This window comes from Bactrocera latifrons, unplaced genomic scaffold (assembly GCF_001853355.1).
Source record: "Bactrocera latifrons isolate USDA-ARS-PBARC rearing strain unplaced genomic scaffold, ASM185335v1 scaffold_143, whole genome shotgun sequence".
In the NCBI taxonomy this organism is placed as follows: Eukaryota; Metazoa; Arthropoda; class Insecta; order Diptera; family Tephritidae; genus Bactrocera; species Bactrocera latifrons.
Window position 1 is genome coordinate 603,066 of NW_017534886.1, and position 24,400 is coordinate 627,465.

The window sequence follows — 24,400 nt, forward strand, 5'->3', positions numbered from 1 at the left end:
TTGTTGGTTAAGCCATACTGGCAATTTAAAAACACAGCAACAAACACTACGGCTACCTATAGAATTGATGTAAACTACCAGAGCTGCCTTTGGTCGGTATAGTAACTTGGAGCGCGCGGCGAATTTGTTTCTGGGCGTCCGTCAATGCTCAGGGCATAGGTCCGTTCAAAGTCGTGTTGCGACGGATCTAATTCACGGATCGAAAAAACGTTTTACTAACATATTCTAGACAATTTAAGCCTTCGATTTGTACAATAAAAAAAAAGTAGATTTTTTAAAGAAATTTTAAAAGAGACTCCTTTATATAATATGATACATTTTCAGAAATGATGATATATGTAGGTTAGCTTAGGCTCCCTGGTAGGGCAATAAGCCACGAATAGACCAGTTTCGTTCTTTTGCGATACCAGATGGAGTTCAGACACTAGATCCATGAGGAGTAGTCATACTTTAGGATACCAACCTTCCCTGCTGCCTTGATCTAGACATTACACGAATATATAATATGGGATACAAATACATGTGTGTATGCATAAATCAATTGCAGATTTATATAATTTTATGGGACACGTTGAACTTTGTGTTATTAGATGTAGCGAAAGAGAGGTGCACCCGGGACTTATGTATGACAAAAACTATGTATATGTCACTGTACATATTTGCAATACAGCGTGCTTTATTTATTAATGTAATCAATTTTTATTTCAATAATAAAATATAGTAGAAATAATTCGCTCTCACGTACTTCTTTTTTTTGCTTTTAAGCGGTCAATAAAAAGAGGCCAACAGCATCGCTAATAATCTATCTTTTATTTTTTTTATTTTTTTGTGAATATGGTATATCTACAAAGGTACATATATATATAGCGAGATAATGAAGTAAATTACAGCAATTACCACCATGCATTCAATATTACATAAATATGTTTTTAACTAAATACATACATACAAAATCGCAGATCGCTTGCTTTCGAAAATGTTTGGAAGTTTTGGTTTGACTGACGTTGATGAACATCAAATATAATGTTCATAAAATCTATTAGGTCATTCACTAAGTAATTTCGTTTGGTGACAACAGCTGAGCTTACCGATTTTGTTTTAAGCTATCTAATACCGTATTCTTCCGAAAGAGTCTTCGATTGGGACTACTCTAAAGCAAAGGGTCAAAGACCAATAAAACCCTACAAAGCTAGAACAGGGTGTAATAGACTGGGCCGGCACATTTTTTTCATAGCTCTTAAATAATTCTGATTCAAAGTATTTATTTAATTATGAAGATATATGCGTCTGTATATATTGTTGATTCGGTTTTTAATGAATTATCGGCGCTCGCTTATAAATCATCTATTTATATCTATACCCGCAGATATGATGACAGAAATAATTAATAGGGCGATTGTGTATTTGCAACAATAACAATACGCTAAAGCTACAATATTTATTCGTATATCGGTGCACTTAACGTCCGTTTTCTCTCAACCGCAAATGAATGTGTGCACATTATTGTATTGATTTGATAATCCGGTGCAACCACAACAAATCGAACGGCGTAATAGTACCAATTAAAAGCCTCACAATAAGTAGTTACTCAATGCAACATTAAAGCGAAATTTAAATTAAAACAAAAGCATTAACTTTGACTGCACCAAATCTACAATACCCTTCGCATTTAATATAGCATAAAAGGGTATAAAATAGCTCTATTATGATTTGAATTGGTCAGTATGTATGGCTGAACAATTTCTTCGGAGACTTTATATGTATCTTGGATAGTAACCTCTGTCAAATTTCGTGAAGATACCTTTGACAAATAAAAAAGTTTGTCATAAAATGACTTGAATTTGATCGTTCAGTTGTATGGCAGCTACATATATACTATTGTGTTCGGTATCCGAGGTTCTGATATATGATAGATACATATGATCATTTTGATATGTATATTATATATTTTATTGGGCAATCGACGTTTCCTTTTGAGTGTAATAAAGAAACTCATCAATTCTGACATCACATCATCTTTGACTAAATAAAACGCATATGCTGATTAAGTTTAGGAGGTTAAAAAAATATTCATTAGAAAAGTACAGATACTACTCACTACATTTGAATTAGTGAAAGCTTACAGTGACTCTAGTGTGCAATTCACAAATAAGAAACCATTTGCATTTACTTTTTTGCGGACAGTTAAATGGAGTTGGAAACTCTCTCATGTGAATATTGTTCAATGAAAAAATACCGAATTAAAATCGGGAATAATGCGATTTTGGTGTGGTATATACTGAGGGCAAACATAAGACTTTGTTCATAATTTTAAAATTCTTATTTCAAAATCTATGCGTTCCCTCCTAAAGTTTTCTCCCTTGTCCTCAATACACCTGTGCGTATTTTTTTCAATCCACGGTACAGTTAAAATCAATTTCTGGATTAGCCTTCAATGCGTGAAGCGACTCACGTTTAATGCCTTCAATTGACTCATAACAGTTTCTCCGGAGCGGTCAGAAGTCACGCGGAGCTAAAAAAAAAAAAAAAAATTAAAATTTGGCAAAAACTCACGAATCCAATATGCGACCATGCATTATCGCGAAGCTGTCGGCTCATAATGTGACCTTCTTTCTACGAATAGATTAGCGCAAACGATGTATAACACTCAAATCGTATTATTTTTGATCCGGTCGGAAGGAATTCGGGGTGCACCGCAGCTCAATAATCGAAAAAAATTTTCAACATAACCATAATGTTTTACCTGCTGCGCCATGGTTTTTTTCGGCTTTTGCTCACCTTTGCCACGTTATTCAGCCGATTGATCATTTGCTTTCAAAACTCATCGCCAGTAATAATATGTTCATAGCAACGTGGTATTCGGGAAGCATTATTACACAGACGTTAACGCGACGCTGCTTTTCGAAAAAATTGAGTGATTTTGGAACTAATCGTTTTTCCTTTTATTAAGCCCGAATGAAATTTCAAAATGGAAAGACGAGTAAATAATAAAATCTAATCGTTGCAAATACACCAAAGACATTTGAAAATATTCTTTGATTAAATGTTTTTTGTTGTTTTGTATTTTGTTTAAAATGGTATTGTATAAAATATACTTGAGCAGTAACATTAGCTACTGATTTTGTCAGCGAATCTAGCACCCATTTTCATTGAGTTTTGGAGATATTTCTTTCGAGTTCTCTCTCATGCAGCACACCAATGATAGTGCGGTTCCAGACTACATTAGAAATCCTTTGTCTATTGGCTTTTGATTGACGGTTTAACCGTTTCAGCTTACATTTGTCTCTTGGCTGCCACTGCTGGCGCTTCAAGCTGAAAGTTGAATGGAACTGCTTTCGCGCAAAAAATGAATTCTTAGAAGGTCACCAATGGATTTTAGTCGTTAAAATGGGCCATTTCCTGACAGATGCGAAACTAGCGGAGGCACTTCTGTTATCTCTCTCCTCTCTCTGCTTAGCTGCCATACTTTGGCTACAGGGTTTGGTTCCGGCTGCCGCTGGTGTTTTCACATCCTTCAACAACTTTGCTACTGCCAGCCCCTTTAACTTGTACTTGGTTGGTTTGGCTGTTTTGAACTCGTTGCAAAGTCTACCCTCTTCTCGAAATAATTAGTTTCCCATACATTTTTTACAGGAGATTGCGAACTTCTTTAAATTATTATTTTTTGCTTCATATTTTGGTTCCACAAGTGTAGGGGATAGTATGTCCGCTTGCTTATAGCCACCGCGTTTCAAGTAAGGTTATCTTATTACGGAGCGGGCCAGGTATCGGTATGCTAATTTCGAGAATGGGCTTTTTAAAGGCTCCCAGCCAAGTTGATTTTCGGCACAGTTGCAAGATACCTTGACCCAGGCGTTTTTCTATCCTCACCATCTAAATGATGTGCTTTTGAGGAGCAATAAACATCCATATAAAAAAGTCAGACCTAGAGACCCAGATGCAACAAGACTGAACTGGGGTATCTATTACCAGTCTGCACCCTTGGGGAGGGTTCAGCGGCGGATTTTTCATTCAAAGTAAAAGTAATTTAATACGTTTCGTTTCATAAATTCTACATTTTTTTAACATAATTTTAAACATCGCTATTGTTAAATGGACTATAATCGAACTCAACATACTAAAAGTATACATACTCGTATTATTATTAAATTTTAAAATTATTAGATAATGTCAAAACTTCTGATGTATAGGTAATGGTTTCCATATGGGTTTTTGTTAGCAGATAATCTTATTTATTTTGTAAAGTATTTAAGTTTTGAGAATAAGCGCTGAGTCGTTTGGCGCCAACAACCAGCCAGTGTAGAGACTTCCACCCATCAATGTGCTGATAATGGCATGGGTTTCGTGCAGTTGGGATTCCACGGGGATTTCCTCAAATAAGTATAAACAAAAGTTAATCAAAAGCAAACGTTTCTTGGTATTGGAAAAATATTTATAATCATGCATATAAATAAGAGAGAGAAAAAGAGAGAGAGACAGAGTGGGAGCTTTTCAATAATTCTCAACACGATTCGCTTCCATGTACGTATGTATGGGGTCCAAGTTTCAAGCGAGTGGAAGATCAGAAAGCAGAGCGGCGTAGCAAGTCATCTATCATTTAACCAGTTTTCTGTTTTGCACTCAGTATAAACAAGGCGGTCGTTGGATGAACACACGATCTGCGGCTCTAAAGTGAAATACGCAAACGAGACACTTAGGCGCGATCGCGTCTTTTTTTCTTTTCATACGTATAATAAGCATTTCGTAATAAGCCGTTGACGTTCGGGTGCGTGTGTGTGAAGAAGATCATCAATAATATATTATAATTATCATAAGTTTTAAAATCATTGAAGAAATCTCGTTTCTAAAATTTGCATAAGTTTATTAGTGGAATTAGTGGAAAAAGAATGAAAATACAAAAGAACGCGTAAAGTGATAGAAGTGTTTAAAATTTAAATACGATATTGGCCATTAAAAAGTAACCAAGCCAACTTCCACAGCATAAGTTCATCTGTGCCACAATTACCTCACCATTAGTGTACGGGTACAACGAAAAAGTAGCGGAAACATGCATTTCACCAGTATCTTCTGGGCGGCTTTGTTGGCCGTGCAACTGAGCGGTCGCGCTCTGTGTCAACAACTGCCACCGCAAAAATTTCAAACCCATCCAACGCGCATGAATGTAACCAACTGGAACCATAGGGTGGGTGTCATCAAAATCACATACATATGTTATGTTGTGAATGCAATAATAAAAAACCAAAATTCAATGAAAAATAAATATTTATTCAATAAATAAAAATCGCTGCCTTCAGCAAATTGTATGCGTATAAATGCGTACACCTAGAGCTTAGGTTATCTTAGTATATGAATATGGGCTCGAAGAAAACTAATACGATCTTAATGAGCCTCATATTATATTTGCCATACGTGTTTAATAAATTAACCGAAAAAGTTCTTCTTCATATTCGCATAACTAATTATAGTGGTTATACCAGATAGTATGTATTATTGTCGGCTGAATTCATCTTCTTTGTACTTATATATGAACAGTAAATTATTAGAGCATGGGTATTGCATAATAGCACAATACAGCATTCCCAGTGATATTTTGAATAATTACTCTTACCCACAGATGCTCTTGGTTCAATACGAGAGTTATTGGATCATTTGTTCTTCTGGCACTCATAAACTGAAAACAAACGTTTAAGGGGTTATTCTAGTCTAGAAATGCTATTTAACGGCATTTTTTAAAGTCCAATAAAAAAAAAAACTAAGAACATTTTTAGCATCCAATTTTTTATCAATAAATAGATATTTTAAGAACACACAAAAAGAAAAAAAAAAATTGTTTGTGATAATTTGATTAATTGCGGCGTGGTGGCATGGCGGGGGTTGAAAATAAGGGTGCACTCTTCCTGCCACGATTCCAACACTTTTGGTGATCTGAAAAAAAAAAATAAATACAAACAAATTTTTAATCAGTACAAATGCCGCTATCGTCTAAACTAGGATAAATAAAAAAATAAAAAAATCAGTAAATGGCGACTGTTTGAATTTAAGCTTTTGACCACAAAAAAAAAAAAAATGAATTTCGGCTATTTTTTTTTACTAATTATTTACTTAAGGGGTTACATACACTCGAAAAACCAAATTTTCAATATTTTTCTTTCTGAGGAAACTTCAAAATTCATTTATCCAAAAATTTTTGGAGGTTTACTGAACAACGGCGACAGGTTGACAATGATTTGTTGTCATGGTGCACATCCTAGCGTCTCAATCTGTAATAGTATATTGAATGAGAAGACATGAAAAATCCAAAAATTAAGAGCTTTTGACAATAAAAATTATCTTTTGATTTTTTTTATATTAATAATTATTTTTTAAATGAACGATTAAGAAATAGTTTTAGAAAATTCTAGTACCACGGATAAACAAACATTTGATGTAAAAAATTGCCATGGCCTTTGGGCAACTTCACGCCCTGTATGACTTCCGTCAATTCGAAAAATTTGGTTATGAGAAAATAGCCTTTACGTCAGCCAGGTTGATAACGTACTCTGTTTAACATCTCAACTCAAAATTTTTTGAACGTATTCTTGAAAAATTTATCTATCTAAATATTTAGCACAAAAGTAAAAAAGTGATTATTTTTATCTCAAAAGGTAGAAACTCCTCTTAATATGTTACGATAATGATGAATGTTGGATGTTTTTTGTAATAAGTGACCGTTTCCACAATTTCGGAGCTATATCACAAATCTGTTAACAGTTTGGAATTGTCTTTTAAAGATAATCTTACTGAGATTTTTCATATTCTGGGAGACACTCGTAAAATATTTGTATTCATGTACGCAAATAATATGAATTAACACAATAAATCTAATGAGCAAAAGCTGTTTAAGTTCATTGTACTTGCGAAGTCAGGCTTGTATAACAACAGAGCAAATAAGAAAGTTCTCAATAAGATGCTAAAGCTCTCCCATATCGCAGATAACATATTACATATATAAATATGTATGATGTATTTATTGTAAATACTAGGGTAACGTAAAAGTAGCACTGCTGAAGAAATGACTGACTGACTCCTAAATTATCGTAATGATTTCAGTTAGCCAAAATTATATTTCCATAAAAAAACTTTATGTTGACTTTAAACTTTACATATTCTCATGGACAAAAGTCTAACAGAGTGATATCACACGATCTTGGTGGCCAATCGACCGGGCCAAAATCTGAAATTATCTGCTCACCGAAGTGTTCTCTCAATAAATTCATTAATTGATATCACGAGCTTCAATTTCAGGCACTAAATAGCCTGTTATCATGGTGCGATAAGGGTCGCCATTGACGATTACGTTCTCTCACTTTTGAAGAAATGTGGATCGATGATTCCAAAACGTTATTATTTTTTATTTTTCTGATGAAATGGTAGCTTTAGAATCTCTTCAGGTTGCTCTTCGTCCTAAATGCGGCAATTTCGTTTGTTTACATATCCACTGAAAGAAGTACCTCTACTTGGACCACCTGCTATATATGACATTCCCTCCTCTCAATTTTACAATGAATTTAACAATTTGGCATCGGAGGTTAAAAAGTCAGCGAAAGCACCATTCTAGAGGCTCTTATGTACGTTGAATTTGGGTCGTTGTCTCAAAGAGTATTACACTCTCTACGTTTACTTACAATATGCGAATGTGTCTTTGAGTCTACACATCTTCATATACCTGTATATCATTTATCAACTTACTTAAACTTAAGTACATACATACATATACGATTTAAGTGATGTGAACGCTTGCATATGGCGTGCATACACATTTTTATCATAAATCGTAACAACAAATTAATTTATGACGAATTTTTGCTGAGCAGCTTTTATTCCGCTCAATTGATCTGGCATTGGCATTGCTGATTGTCAAGGCTTTTAATTTTTTTGCCGAATTGTTTCATTTGCTGCAGCACCAAGAGTATATTTCCCATTTTTTATAAGTCGGAGTCTTGTGAAATCCATACGCATATGGTCAAATCGAATATGGATTGTGAGTTGCTTTAAATAACTGCTAAGCGAAGATCACAAAGAAATTATGTAGGCTGTAATGCTTGCACAATACTCTGCCATTCGTTATTTATAGCCATTTTGGGCGCGACATGACGAATGGGGTTAAAGGGGTCAAGTAAATGTAAATATCCGTAATATAAATTTGCTTAAAAATATACAAATACTTTAATTGTGGATCCGTTGGTTAACAAACGAAGTCTACTTATAAATTATATGGACATTTTTTTAGACATGTGGTTTGCAATAAGGCAATTCGCAGTTGGCCTTTTTGATCTGTTTGGCTTGCCATTTCATAATGAACAGACTTATTCCGGAACAACGTTCTCAAATTCTTCAAACTTTCTACCAAAATTAAATTCGCGCGACACATCGGGAGCTGCGGCCAATATTCGGTCGACATAATCGCCTAAGCTAATTCTAGCAACCGCGGATTGTTTTCGCACCATGTTTACTTTGGTGCATAATGCTCATCATCAGAGACGACCCACAGTACGCATCGTTGCGCTATTGCTGCTCTAGAATTCTGTATCACGGAAGATCGTGTCTACATTGTGGATGATTTTGCGAAATGATCCAGCTCCTGCAAGAATTGAAGTCGGACCATCAAGCGCGTCGCACGTTCAATGAATGGTCCCAAAGCAAGATGGCCACCGCTGCCAATTTTCACAAGTTTTGTTCAGCGATTAATAAAATTCTCGCATTTGAAGTTATGACAAACCATTATTGAGACTCTTTTAGATCCTCAAAAATTCACTGTTTGGTGTGCTCTACGAACAGAGGCAATAATTGATCCACATTTCTTAGAAAACGAAAGCGACGATAATGTTACAGCCATGTTTAATCCTTTTTCGTGGCTAAATTAAAGAAAGTTGATGTGCACAATCAATGATTCCAATAAAACGGGCATACAGCTAAAGAAGTTATAAATTTATTAAAGAAAGCTTTCGGTGAGCACATTATTTCGCATTGGTGAATCAGTGGATTTAGCAACGCTGGACAATTTTTTACTGGTCGTGGGGAATATTCCGCCCTACAATACTTTTACATTGTAAATGAAACGCAAAGTATGTAATTATTAAGCAATATTTATTTTGTTGCCTTCAAAGTAATCCCCACCAGATAGACTAACGACTTTTCCAGTCCTCGAAATACTTTTCAGAAACTCTTTTTGGGATGGACTTAAGCTCATTCAAGGAATTTGGTTTTATCTCTTTGATCGATTGAAAACTGTTTCCACGGAGCGGCAATCTCAGTTTGGTGAACAAGAAAAAATCACACGGAACCAAATCTGGTGAATACGGTGGTTGATCGATGGTATTCATTGCGTTTCTGAAACAAAGAGGCCTGTTTATGGTACTCTTTTTGAAAAAATATTCAGCTTTATAGGGACGAGTCGAAAAAAAAAACGCTTTTCATACCCAAAATATCCATCAAAATTAATCGAACGGACTTGTGAGAGATGACGACCTCTCTTGCCATCTCCCTATCACTTGCTTGACGATTTTCAAATACCAAAACCCTCACTTTTTTTAAAATATTTTAATCAGTTGAAGAGTTCGAAAGTCATCCAAAATGCGACATGTCTTGAATGATTCCGTTTTTAGCCTTTTTCAACATTCGGAACGATTCCGTACACGAAATTTGATTACAAATAAAAAATTTGAGACAAAGTCTTTGTTTGTTAATTATATCCATTGTAAAAATAGTGTGCGTTGCTACTGAGGTGTACCGAATAAAGGACAGTCCTTCCATCTTTGCAAAATATTTTTTTTTTAAATTGCCCGGGAAATTCAATTACAATTTCTAGGAGTTTTTTTGTCACAATATATGAGGAACTAATTTCGGCAATTGTTGAAAATTGGACCTCTAGGCGATCACTTGCCCCAAATCATTTTTAAAACAGAAAGGCAAACCCTTATCTTTATAACAAAGCTAAATTCTTTGCCAAAATATTAAATTACAAGCATTTTATTGATTCATAAAAACGACAGATGTAAAAACAGCTCACTTTAGATGAATACTAGTATTGGTTAGGGACTACCAAATCTCAACTATTAGATTGTGTCGGAAGCTAATAGGTTTAAAACATGACTAACAGGAAGAGTTTAAAGAAAATATTTACTATGTTTTTATACAGACTTAAAAATGCAAAATTATTTTTTTCTAATTTAGTCTCAAAATTAAAGCAAAGTTTAAAATTTACATTTATTGACAACTCTAAGAGAAAAAGAAATTGACAAGTTCAAAACCACGTGTGCTTTCAACATACAGATTCAACGTGACATCTATGAAATTCAGCCATATTTTAGCAGAATAGTTACAGAATTTTCGACAAAAGAGTGCCTATGTGCGTGGAAAGCCATTGAGACAAGTTTACCGATGTATTATTCCTGACTTCCTATAAATAAACTTATCTTACTTTATGATTATTATCAACTATCATTATCAAATATCATTCCAGCGTTACCGCACCTCAGCTGCTGCAGAGAGATCCGATGAAGTAGCCAATAATTGTAAGGACCTTCTCACAAATCTGCATGACCGTGTAAGCGTTTTAGCAACACTGGATGAAGATCTGCGCAGGCGTTTGGAAAATATTGAAAACAAGTAAGTCTGCCAAAAATAGCTTAATCTAGTATAAGTATGGACAAATTATGCAAAAAAGAGATAAAATAAGAATCTATAAAGTAAACCAGTTTTTTTTTTTTTTTTTTTCTATACGAGTTTTGATTTCGTTTAGCACAGGCATTCTGTGACGTCTTTTCCAGCGTATTTAACGTGGTAAAAGCGAATTTTTTTTTTCATTCCACAATTATTTCTTTACCGACATATTGGTATATACACATACATATATGAATATACTATATGTGATCCGTTGGTGCAGTACACACATTTCATCCAATTCATTTGATGGCTAATTCGAATGGCAGTGGCTGTCAAAAGCATTCCATAGCGTGAAGGTTCTGGGAAATTCTTATATAAAATTTAAATAACAAATATTTGTATGAACTTTTTGTTTTCATTTGAATAAAATGGGCGCATCGAATGCTTGTCGAGGTAAATTGTGATCATGCTCTATCAGAAACAATATGCAAAAGATGGCTCAACGGTTCAGAGATAATGATTTTGATGCGAGTAAAGAAGAATGTGGAAGACCATCAAAAAAGTTAGAAGGCGTCGAACTGCAAACAATATTGGGTGAAGATGATAGTTTGAGTCAAAAGCAAATGACAACCATGTTAAATGTTGCACAACAAACCATTTCAGACTATTTGAAAACTATGAAAAAGGTCTAAAAGTGTGGAAAATTAGTGCTACATGAATGGAATGAAAGAAAATCTTGTTAAATTTTGCCTCAAAAGCTCGAAAGAAAATCAGTTTTGCATCGAATTATCACTGGCAATGAAAAATTTATTTATTTTAAGAATCCTAAATGGACAAAATTAAGGTTTAATCCGGGACAACCATCAACATCGACTGCACTGCAAAAAATATTGATTCGGTAAGAAGGCAATGCTCTATGCTTGGTGTGCTCAGAATGGTGTGGTATATCATGAGCTTCTAAAACTTGATTAAAAAATTAACTTTAATCGCTGCAGACAAGTGATTAATTTGAGCCATGGATTCATCGAAAAACGGCCAGAATGAGTAAGAAGACAAGACAGAGCAATTTTGTTACATGACAATGCACCTGCACACAAAGCAAACTTGGTTCAGGCTACAGTCAAAGTATTTAGCTGTGAGATGCTCGCCATACTCACCAGACTTGGCCTCTTCTGACTACCATTCGTTTTTATCGTTGGGAAACGCATTCCCTTAACAGCACTTCGATTCCTACGCTGAAATCGAAAATTAGGTACTAATTGGTTTGGTTCAAAAGTTTCTATTGGCATGGCATCCGCAAATTACCAGAAAGATGATCAAAATATGATAAAGGCAATGGTTAATATTTTTAATACATAATTTTTTACTTTCTAATTCAAATGAAAAATGAATATTTCATATATAGTATATATGTACATGGGAAAAAATATAAATCCAACAAGGTTTTAATTGAAAATAAAGATTTTCTTTACATTGGATCCTTCATTTTAGTAAAAAAAAAACAACTGAAATTTTAAGTGTCGTTTGCGTAACAAAATCAACTTGGCGTAGAGTTGTCTATCAACCAATTTTTCATTTGGTACTTTGAGAGTACCTGTTCAGGAAATTTTTTATCGGATAAAAAGATTCATATGCGGCCTTCATTTACTTTTTTCCACTCTATATGTATATAAAAATTTTTAATAATGAAACGAAAATTTCATTTAAATTGTGACTTGACAATCTGCAAACAATTTCGATAATAATTTCCGAGTATAAAATTAGCAAATTTATTTTATTTGTAATTTAATAATTTTGAATTATTATCAAGGCTGTCAAAGCGCATTCCATAGTTTTACGGTTCTAGGAAACACTAATTTAAATTTGAAGCAATAAATGTTAATAAGAAATTTGCATGAAATGTCACAGGAATGTATATGTACACTCATAAACATATGTATACATATGTGTCAAATCACTTTCTTATAAATTTAAAAATTTTCGCGACGCCCCGAAATAATATTAATTTCCTAAAAGCAACAAAAAAAAATTATTATTATTATAAATCAAAACAAACAATTTACTGGCTTATAGGGAATCTGTGACTCATTTGACGTTTTTTGCCGGCTTTCCGGCATGTTTGCTACGGTGTTCTTTGTATAATACATATGTACATATGTATGCCTACTACGCTATGTATATAATTGAACATTTAATTTATGTATACTGAGCGTTATCATTACATCAATTTTAAAATTCAGGAGGCATAGCATTTAGAAACCTTCAACTTGTCAAATTAATTTACTCACAGTCAACCACAAATATACATACATACATATATATACTATTGCTAATATGTATAAGTTTTATTCGCACTACAATTTTGTCTCAATAAATATTATATATTCGGTAACCAATACACATCGTGCATAGTAAGTACATACTTGAGTAAGACGCCTTGAATGAAAATAATCTTTGGCGCTTGCCAGCGATTACGAGTATATAGCCGGCGTAATACCCCCAAGTCCACCACAATGTGTTCATATGTACGTAATTATCAGATTTGGAGCACACTTCTACACTCATTTACACACACACACACATAACACAGTAGGGTAGGCCTTTTAAACAGGAAAAATAAATATAGTTACATTAGGGTGTTCGTTTTTTACCAAGTAATTTTATTTTTACGTATGGCTCTGAATTTTAAGTTTTGCCCTAAAAAAGTTATACAGCTATATTAACTATATGTATGTATGTATATTATTTGATACCTTAAAGTTGGCGCGATTTTTGCTCTGTGTGAACTTTGTATAGTGTAAAATGTGTTGGCAAAATTTTTTTAAAAAGTTGACTCACCCTAATGCTAACATGAAATGCAAAAATATATCAAACTCGAATTTATTTGCAAACAATAAATACACAAATAAACAAATAGTATTCGGGTGATGCGGTATAAGTCGACAGCTGGCGCAAATCAACAAGTCGGTCAAGTTGGCAGATTGACAAATTGTGCCAACATGACTCTGTATTCAAGTACTCGTACTAAATATCTTTACATATATAAGCATCTATGTAGTATTAGTTTTTTGTTTGTAAACAAAACCGAACAGCGGATGAAAAGCGCCAAGTAAAATATTAGAAACTATAGTTGCGTAAATTGCAGTCAAACTATTGGGTCGTTCATTAAGTTATTTCGTTTGATGACAACAGCTGATCTTATTGCATTCTTTCGCAACCAACTTCGTGCTAAACCTCTCAACCGTTGTTTATTTGATCTGCTGTTATAATAGGACTTTTTTTTTAATTCTTAATTTTTTAAAATAGACTTTGTTTGGTTTGGCTCTATCGAAAATGGAAGATCGAAAACAGCATTTTCGGCATATTTTATAGTTTTATTATCAAGAGGGTAAAAACGCAATACAAGCAAGGTGAAAATTATGTGATATGTGTGGAGAAAATGAGTTTACCGAACCCTAATGCCAAAATTGGTTTGAAAAATTTCGATCCGAATATTTTGATCTTGAAGACGCACCGCGACCTAGAAGGACTCCTGAAGTCAATGTGGATAAAATAGAGTCTTTGGTGGTTGCAAAGTGTTAAATAATAATTTGAAAGATTGCTGAAAGACTAAACTTGTATAATGCGACCGTTCACGAGCACATAAAAGGTCTACAGGGTCTGTTCGAAAAGTAACAGCACTGAGTCGATTTAAAAAAAAAAAAAAAAAATTATTGAACCAATCGTTACAATTCTTTAAAAACATTCAAAATAGGCTCGTTCTGTGTCGATGTAGCGCTGCCAGTGCGATTTCCAAGCATTGAACGCGTCATGGAAGACATTATCAGGAATAGTCTTGAGTGCCAAGGTGCATGATGCTAGGATCCCCTGTGTCGGCGAAAGGAAGATTGCCTTTACGTCTCAGGATCATACTCAAAGAGCCATGACTCATCACCAGTGATTACGTTATTCAAAAATTGGGGTTCACTTGCACACATGTTCAGATTTTCTTGACATACTTTCACTCGCAGCAATTTATGATCGTCAGTGAGCACGTCCACCATCTTCGCGCACACCTTGCGCTCCGTCACAGTATCATGAACCAGAGATTTTGATAAATTTAACATCTGGGTAAGGTGATACTTATTCGGCCGTCTGATTTCAAAACTTTGCGCACGCGAGTTGTGTGAGTTGTCTGTGTTTGTCGAAATCGCAGGTCTACCAGCACGGTCTTCATTAGCAACCTCTTCCCGGCTCTCTAAAAAGTTCTGGTGCTGGCTTGCACCACTCACAGAAAAATTGGATTGTTAACAACCTGTAAACCGCAAGAGATTGTAGTTTAAAATGTATGAACCATATTAAATCACTTCGAAGACCCATAGTCAGCCAGAAAAGGTTATCTGTTTGGTGGGATATCAAAAATAGTTTAATTTGCGATTTTGACCGACAATATCACGATTAATTCCACCAGTTACCAGTTTGTCGGCTGCAAGAATCAAAAATTTTATTAGCATGGAATCAATATCTTGTCCGAAAGATCTCAAAAGGTATTGAATCCAAATGCGGAAAATATAATTTCATAAAATGTTTGACACAATAAAAAAATAATTAATGAATTGCACTGAAAAAGGAAATTATTTGGCTGACGATTCAATATTATATTACAAAAATTACTTTAATTTCGGTTCAAGATAAATTCATTTTAAATACATATTTATTATTCAAATATAATATTTCTTAAATAGAAGCAAAAGTAAGGAATATGGGTTATATAATTATACCCAGGAATCCTCGGATCAAGTATATATACATATGAAAGATCTAGTAAAAATTATTTACTTTTGTATTATATTGAAGGTTTTATTTGGGATAATTAAGATCCGATTTAGGTGATTTATAAAGCGTTTTTTTTATAATTTGTCGAGACTTTTGATTTTTGATTTCTTTGGAACTCTTGTCTCCAAAGTAAATGTTTGGAGCTTTTGGCAGCTTCACTCTTGATGTGTGTGTCTTGACAATGTTCTACGGAATAAAACTCGTTTCTTATTGGCCATTTCTGGACGATTGCCTTCATCAGGTGGCCCGTTTGTTGATAGTACAGGTCCGAGTTAAGAGTTTGGCCGATGACGAGTATTAAATGAAGTGTTCTTTCTAATACCATATTGCGTAACCCAATCACAATGATACAACGCTAGATACAGGTTACTAAATCCATATATTGGTAAAATAATGGATTTGTTTTCACTAGGGCTAATGACATTTTGACAGATTTTGAGATATTGATTTTTTTAACTGCCATTTCCAAGAAGTTGCTATTTGTAGGGATATTGCCCCAGAAGCGTTACAATTTCTGAACATATTTTTCAGATCGAGCTAATAAGGCATATGCATATGGTGTAATACATATAATAAGTACATGAGCTGTAATGACGGTTAAACCTTCAAAGTGTTCGAAATAAACTGTCATTGAAAAATAACTCTTTCTTTAGATTTTACTTTCTGAGGTAGAGTGACAACGGTATATGATGTAACATGACAATAAGTATAATGTATAGGGCATCCACTTGCTAGCAATTTTTTCAGGCATCCCGCCTTTCCGGTGGCTAATGAACAAAAACAATTACCAATAAAACGCTTTCACATTTGCTTAGAACATAAAACTAACCACAATTGCACTGGTTAAATAATCTGAAGTCAATTAAAATTGGCAATAATATTGTTATTACAGCCCTCCAGCCGTTGTCATTGAGAAAAGTCATAAAAATCATATTTATGGAAATTACTGACTTTGCATATTTAATTTAAAATATTCGCGTAAAATAGTTTGGTATGCAGCGCGTTGCTTTGTATAAGTTCTGTAAATTATCATTTCGATAATATGAAATAAATTGTTTGCATTAACTTACTTTTTTACTAAAGTTAGCAAGATTTCCACATGCAAAGCGCGACTACGTAGCATCGAAACTTAACTCCTCATTCAACGTCAACTTTTTGTTGAATCAAAGGAACAACCAAAAAATCCTACCTACTACCTATCCTTTCGATCCGGCTGTTCGATCAGTTCTGTTGGTATATTTGCCCATATTTTCTGAATTATTATCTTGGCTATTAACTTTGCACTTTCTAGCCTCGTTTCTATATAGGCGCACATGAATTCAACAGGGTTGACGTTTGGACTCTTTGAAGGCTGTGGCAGCACTTTTTTCGCAACAAATATTCCTTAACTACATTTAAATTTAGTTTAGTAGTAGTCCATCCTAGTAGTCCATTCTTCACATAATTCCTTCGATGAAAACAAGGTTATTGACGCCATTTGCTCCCACCGCACCACACAATGCGGCATCATCTAATCTGACAGTCTTATTTCATCTTTTATCTCTTTTACCACTATACAAAACGACTGATATAAAAAATTAAATCCGTAAAAATGAAATTGAGTAGTCGAACAAGTAGACTTGAAGTTGGATTAGAAATACGAAAATTCTAGTTTTTTTCTGTTAGAGACATTATTCCACTAGTGTGAAACTTTTCAGGTTTCTTGGTGAAAAACTGCAACAAGTAATTTTTGCAGGCTTCTCTTGAAGGGATTAAGGGAGTTCTGCATTGATCGAAACAGATGGTAGTCCGAAGGTGCAAGGTCAGGGCTATATGGTGGATGCATCAAAACTTCCCAGCCAAGCTCTTCCAGTTTTTGCCGAGTCATCAAAAATGTGTGTGGTCTTGTGTTATCCTGATAGAAGATGAAGCCCTTTCTGGTGATCAGTTCTGGCCGTTTTTTTCGATTTTTTGCTTCGATCTAATCAGTTGTTCATAGTAAAATGTAGAATCAATCATTCGACTAGGTGCAGCTCATAGTCTCAGCTTAAATATTCGAGGCGTCAATCCTGGCTTTGCGACCATTTGTTGAGCGTCACCACGCTTTGACTATGACCTTTTTCGTACATTGTTGTCGTAGTTGATTAACTTTTAGTCTCCTGTTATCATTCGCTTCAGAAATGGTTCGATTTTATTTCATTTCAGCAAAGAATCGCAGATGTTAATTCGGTCCATTAAATTTTTCATAGACAATTCATGCGGTACCCAAACATCGAACTTCTTTTTAGGCCAGCCTTCTTTACATGACCCAAAACCGTTAGATTATGAATTTTAAGTTCCTTAGCGATGTCACGGCTGCTTATGTGATGGTCTTGATCAATCTTTTCCATAATTTTATTGACTTTTTCAACGATTTCTCGAACTGATACAGCATCGTCTCCGGAAATTTCACAAATTTCATTGGTGGCATGCGTAGTATTCTTCCCTTTTGTATACAAAAATGTCAAAATATAGCGAATTTCTTCATTATCCTCACTCATTACAGCTGTAATTTTTTTTTCAACTTCCCCGAATTTAATTTTTTTTTTTTTTGGTTAAATGAAGCCTAAAATCTCACCTTTCGCACACTATTTGGTATGACACAATGTAATTGGTAGCACTGGAGATATAATTGCAACGATATGTATTGAGAAAATATGAAAATACTTTTTCGACTACCCAGTATACATAATTACAAAATTCGTTATTACGGCGGATATATTCTTTGGAATATCGTAAAAGTTTCCGAACATCTCACTTCTAGTGGCTTATGTTGTGGTGTATACACTCTGAATCAGGTGATCAGGTGAAAGTAAGAAGTTCTGACCAATTGTAGAGCGGAATTTTACCAGTAAGCTTCTTTTATCTTCGCGGAGAATATTTTCGGATATTTTGTGGTGTTCCTTGATATTCCGAATAACTATACTTTTAGACTGGATGGTACAAACTTTTTTGTTCCTTCTAATACCAACAAGTCTTCTTTCTTTAGCGTACTTTAGAGTACTTTTGTTCTGTTGCCAATATTTGAAGACTAGCCAGTAAATCTTGATGTGTTTGTTTATTCAACATTTTTTCTTCAAAGACAACAACCGCACAAAAGAAATTCGCTTACCACATAATACATTTTAACCAAACGTAAATAAGACCAGAAAAACTAACTGTACCTAACTACTTGATAACTGCATACAAAGAGTTGTCAAAGTAAGAGTAGACTTTTTTTTTTTTTTTGGTAATCAAAAACCAGATATTTTAATATTTTGCAATCGTTGAAAAAAAAAAGTTTTTTTTTTTTGTAAACATTTTTTGTAAAAATCAGATACTTATATTGTTACTCTTGGTTGCAGCTTAAAAGCTGAAATAGTTTGAGAGAAAAGTCCCTGCAAATTCATTAACTCACAATCTGATTATGTTTTCTCTCACAGGATGGGTCAATTCGAAACAAATAACATGGGGCGCTTAGATTCCTTGGCTGTACAGCAAACCGACTTCCTCAAGCGGCTCGACACACTCGACTACATGGAACGCCAGACGAAGCGCAACATTGATGAATTGAAAGGTGACTTGAACCAAGAGAGAAAAAAGGAAGAAGGTCAGAATCGGCAGTTTAAAGTTTGAGACAATACAAATATTTCTGCTTTGTAAAATAAACCGTTGCTTTGCTTTATGATTATGCCAAACGTTTGATTTGCTAGTTGTTGTTGCTCTTAGCTACTTGTCATAAATGAATTAAAAATTTTTTGTTTTTGTCAATTGTTTGCAGCAATCGTTTTGCGTACCGCACGGGAGACCACTGACCGCCTGCCACAGATGCTCTCAAATGATGTCAAACTTGATTCTTTGGGCACTTTATTGCTTTCGACGCGCTCAGCTGTCAACGAATTAAATAACCAACTCGAAACGAATATTAATAAATTGTCAAAGTGAGTATAACCACACGGGTGCATATTTTAATTGTAATTATAGTGATTATACATTCTAAAGTGTACAACTTAAGTGCTTTGACGACCTTTAAGCCGCTGCTGAAGCTTAAACACACCTCAGGCCTTAGAGACGCGCGCCAAATTTATACGTAAGACTTGCAGATATGTTTGTGTGTACTTGAATAATAGTGATGTGGCGGCTGATGTGCGGAATGACAGCTTATTGTTGCAATATCGCAAAATATATTGCTGATGCGTTTTATTGCTGGGTTAAACCCTCGAAACATGTTGCACAAATTTGCCTAACGATCGTTAGCAAGAGATTAAAAATCGAGTTAGGCAAATAATACCTCTGTAATAACTGATTGCAGTTATGTTCGTTGATCTCTATTTAAAACCAAATATTGAGCGTAAAGTGTGCGATGACTTCAAGAAACTTATGTATCAACCACTTCCTTATATTAAAAAAAATATGCAATTGTAATATGAATCAACATGTTGCAAGAGTATAAAAAGATTGGAATCGTAGTTAAGGTTGAAATATAATGCAAGACCAACACCTATTGGGTGATCCATTTGGAGGTTCCCTACTTTTACAAAGAAAAAACAGAGAAACTTCGAATTACTGAGCAATACTTATTATCATTCGAAAAAAAATTCTTTGACATTTATTTTTTGAAATTATCTCTTCAAATGTTGGCCGCGTCTACATCTTAGATGGTTCATCCGTTGAGTCCAATTTTCGATGATGCGTTCGAGCACTTTGTCTGGTAACTGGCAAATGACAAGCGAGATATTTTGCTCTAAGGCTTGAGTCGAACGGGATTGTCCGGATAGACTTTAGACTTTACATATCCTTACAAGAAATAGTCTAACGGTGTGATATCTCAAGATTTTAATGTCGAATCGATCGGCCCAAGGCGTGAAATTATTGATTGATGCGATGCAATTTCGCTTGTTTACATACTCTTTGAGCCATAAATGGGCCTTATCGCTGAACACAGTTTGGCTCGAAAGCGTCCGATCTTCTTGGCACTTTTCAAGAGCCCATAGAGCGAAGCGATGTCGCTTGGGAAGGTTGAACGGCTTTAGTTCTTCCACAAGCTGTATCTTGTATACTTTCAATTAAAGGTTTCGACGTAAAATAGCTATTTCCATTGGTCAGTCCGAGTTGCTGCGAACAGCAATGAATCGTCTCTCCACAGTCTTCGCGCACAGTATCAGCTACAGATGTTATATTTTCGTCACTGTGTGCTGAACGTGATCCATTCGTTCGAATATTATGATGATGGATGATGACCATAAGTTGGGCGACGCTCTTTACAGAACGTAAATTTTCATAATAAAGTTGAACGATTAACGATTTATGCTGAAATTCCAAATAGTACTGAACAAAATTTACATGACAGCTTGACACGACTGCTTATATGTGTAACGAGCGTTCATCCACCAATCGAAGAATATCTCGTACAACATTCTCTATACATTTTAAACGAGCTTAAATCGGTGCTACTGTGTCTTCGATTCTGAATGAAGTTAGACCTTCCTTACTTCTTTATTTTGTAAGTAAATTTATTGTAATATGTGGCGGTCGTGATGTGATTTCTTTTTTGTCGCCTTCAATGGCAATTAAAATTACTGACACTTAAGGAGGAATTTAACTTTCTGATTGCATAATCATACTCAGCTGAAAGATTTGAAATTAGAGTTGCATTGCATATAAAAAAAAACTATTTATTAAGAAAAAATTATGATGTATTTTTGGGGATTATATTTTTAGCTAATTCAAATTCACCATTCCTCTGCTCTCCTATCAAAAATTTTAAATTTTCTGTGAACTACAACGAAAGTTGTGAGTAAAATCGATAGAAGAGAATATGCCGAAACCTTACTAAGTGGTAGAACCGCATTTTTCAATGCTACCAAGTTTTGTTTGACAGATTTTAGACCTGTTTTGCAATATTGATAGCGTTTAAGTTCGCTGCTCTCGAACGCTTGACAACTCAAAGACTGGTATTTGAAAACTAATCATAGAATTTTTATCATGTCTCAATATTGAAGAGTGCATTTTGAGAGATCATAAGAGTTTTGTAGGTTATAACCATCTCCATATTGTAGAAAATATGTATGCATATAAATGGGATGATGCTCAACACCAATATGTTTCGCCAATATGCGACATACAATATCTTAGGATGTATTCTTCGATATTCTAAAAATGATATACAATTTCTTGTACAATATAGAAATCGGTTTGTGGAAATAGTTAGTTAGTAATAATGTTGTAATTTCGAATATGCCTGAAATAAAATCAAGATGATTTAACATTTCAATAAGTTAATCGGAAGTATACTTAATGAAATTCGATGCCAAAGAATCGTTAAAAAACCAATAATCCTACTATTCTTTTAAATTCTAATAAATTTAAATAAATATATAAAGAAAGAACTGTTTGTATTTCTATTAAACCTCATTTCAAACTATAATATATTTCTTTAATGGAAAATTTTCTTAAATCCACATCTAGCATGGTGGCACGTGGCTTTAAACATGCGCGACGCAACAATCGTCAACCGACAAATTTCTACGACACCCGACAGCCGACAGAGCCACTCGTCACCAGCTGTGCACAAGACGTTCCAACGTCCAATGGTATTTTGCGTCTGCAACTCACACCCGAATCAGATCCCTTCTATGTACGTTGCGATGATGAGCTGTTTGGTGGCGGCTGGACACTCATACAAAATCGTTTCAATGGTAAACTGAACTTCTATCGCGGCTGGCTCGAGTACCAAACTGGATTCGGCAATATAGGTGGCGAGTTTTTCATCGGCCTTGATAAGCTACACGCTCTCACTTCGTCAGCGGTGCATGAGCTTTTGATTATGTTGCAGGATTTCGAAGGCAACTCCCGTTATGCACGTTATAATTTATTTGCCATTGGCAACGAGAAGGAGGACTATGCGCTCAATCTGTTGGGTAAGATTGCGTTTGGATAAATTGTGCAAATAGTTTTAATATTAATGACTAATATTTCAGGTGAATATGAAGGTGATGCTGGTGACTCCTTAACCTATCATGCTGGCAGTAAATTCTCCACCTTCGACAATGACAATGACGGTTGTGTTGATTGTAGTTGTGCTCAGTCGCGAAACGGTGCTTGGTGGTACAACTGGTGTGACATGAGGTAATGAATGATATTCGTTAATTATAATTTTAAGGCAACTTTTCAATAAATTTCCTTTATTAAAAGCAACTTGAATGGCAAATATTTCGAGGAAAACTACAACAACACGCCTTTGTATCAAGGCATGTATTGGGACGGATTTAGGGGACCCTCTTATTCATTGAGGGCTGTGCGCATGATGATACGTCCAGTGAACACTGACGGTGATTTGCAGAGCAAGTAGTTTATATAATTAAAATAGGAATTAATTACCTAGCTGTATGTGTATATTTTCTGCATAAATGTACTCAGGCTTTCTAACTTATGGGTGCATGTACTTTTGCCATTTACGATTACTATATTATTATGGTATTGTGTTCAAAGTCTCGCTCGTATGAAAATAAAATAAAGTTTCTAAATGTTGCCTTATCGTCACAAAATATACTCAAAACGAGACTCAGTGTTAACTATTTTAATTAGCTTACATCCATGTATAATGTATTGATGTACAATAATCCGACATACATATTTACATTTGGATCAAGAGATAATTTAATTTACATTGTAAATGTTAATTTTGTAACTGTATTTTAAATAAAACGTATAATGCCATGTCGTAAAAATTTAACTTCGATAAAATCATTAAAAATTTAAATATATCCATAATATGTTCTTATGTGTATCACAACCTTATTATCATTGTCCTTTCAATATTTTTTTCGGTTTATCGAAATTTCTTCAAACTTATGTTCGAAACTCAAACCAATTCAAGATGCTGTAAAACTTGTGTGATTTTTTTGATAATAACTAGAGCTTTAAACAAGTAAGAAAGAGCTAAGTTCGGTTTTAACCAAATAGTTTATACTCTTCCAACATCAAAGCGATCTCCTTCAGGTGCAAAGGCTTGTAAAATATATGAAGTCTAGGGCAAGTTTACACCCAAATTTTTTCGATATATGCGGTGTAAAGTCAACTGGAAGTTCGAAAGCCTTTCGATTAGGTACCACATAAGGACTAAACGGAATTATTGCTACGATTCAACCATTTTTGACATACATGCATACTTTTATTAGAAAGGGATTCTCTCCCAATTTTGCTATTTTCGGTAAAAAAATTCGCAATTAGACCTTTGATCCACCTATTCGGTATCTAGGGGCTTAAATAGTTTTGGTCCGATTTGGACAATTTTTGGTTATAAAGTAGTCTACATTCATCCATTGCTTGATTTGATACTTGAAATTTAAAATTGAGCTATATGTGAAGCAGGCGTGGCGTCGTCCGAATTCGCTCATTTTCTCACTGGGACATAGGAATGTATAATAATAATATTATAATATTATGTACCAAATATGGTCGATATCGGTTGGGTAAGTTTTGAGATATGGGTGCCAAGCCCATTGTCCATTTTTGATCTCGGCTCCTCTTGAATTATCCTAGGTATAAAATTTAAAGTCTATAATTTTTAACGGAATTGTTATATGAGAAGTGAGCGAAATTCATTCATTTTTACAGCTACTTATCGGTAGGAGTGCATAAGGGATTTGTTTGAATAAATTTAGGTATTGTATCTAAAGCGGTTTCGGAGATATTAAACGTAACCTCTTAGAAGGCGGAGCCACACCCATTTTTCAAAAGTTTTTGTGCTTTTTATTACTGCGACCTTGTGTGCCAAATTATAGGTCTATATATAAATTTGGATGGTTCAATTTCGGATGGTCCGATTTCGCCCATTTTCATACCGTGTCTTTGAAATATCACATATTATTATTTACCGAATTCAGCTGAAATAGGTCTAGCTGTTACGGAGATATGTAATTTCCTGTATGTGTGGACGGTG

At 34.6% G+C, this 24,400-nt stretch overlaps 1 protein-coding gene across 2 annotated transcripts; it reads left to right on the forward strand.

Annotated features, from left to right (window-relative positions):
• Nucleotides 1-4,640: 4,640 nt before the first annotated feature.
• Nucleotides 4,641-22,867, forward strand: LOC108965631 (angiopoietin-related protein 7). 2 transcript variants are annotated; one of them, XM_018928172.1, is made up of 7 exons: nt 4,641-5,182; nt 10,502-10,647; nt 18,900-19,066; nt 19,238-19,397; nt 21,925-22,376; nt 22,437-22,584; nt 22,651-22,867. In XM_018928172.1, exons 1-7 carry the CDS (start codon nt 5,048-5,050, stop codon nt 22,805-22,807), a joined length of 1,365 nt encoding a protein of 454 aa, XP_018783717.1. In that variant the 5' UTR covers nt 4,641-5,047; the 3' UTR covers nt 22,808-22,867. The 2 variants fall into 2 exon arrangements, with proteins under 2 accessions (XP_018783717.1, XP_018783718.1); XM_018928173.1 differs by having other exon boundaries at nt 18,900-19,033.
• Nucleotides 22,868-24,400: the final 1,533 nt, after the last annotated feature.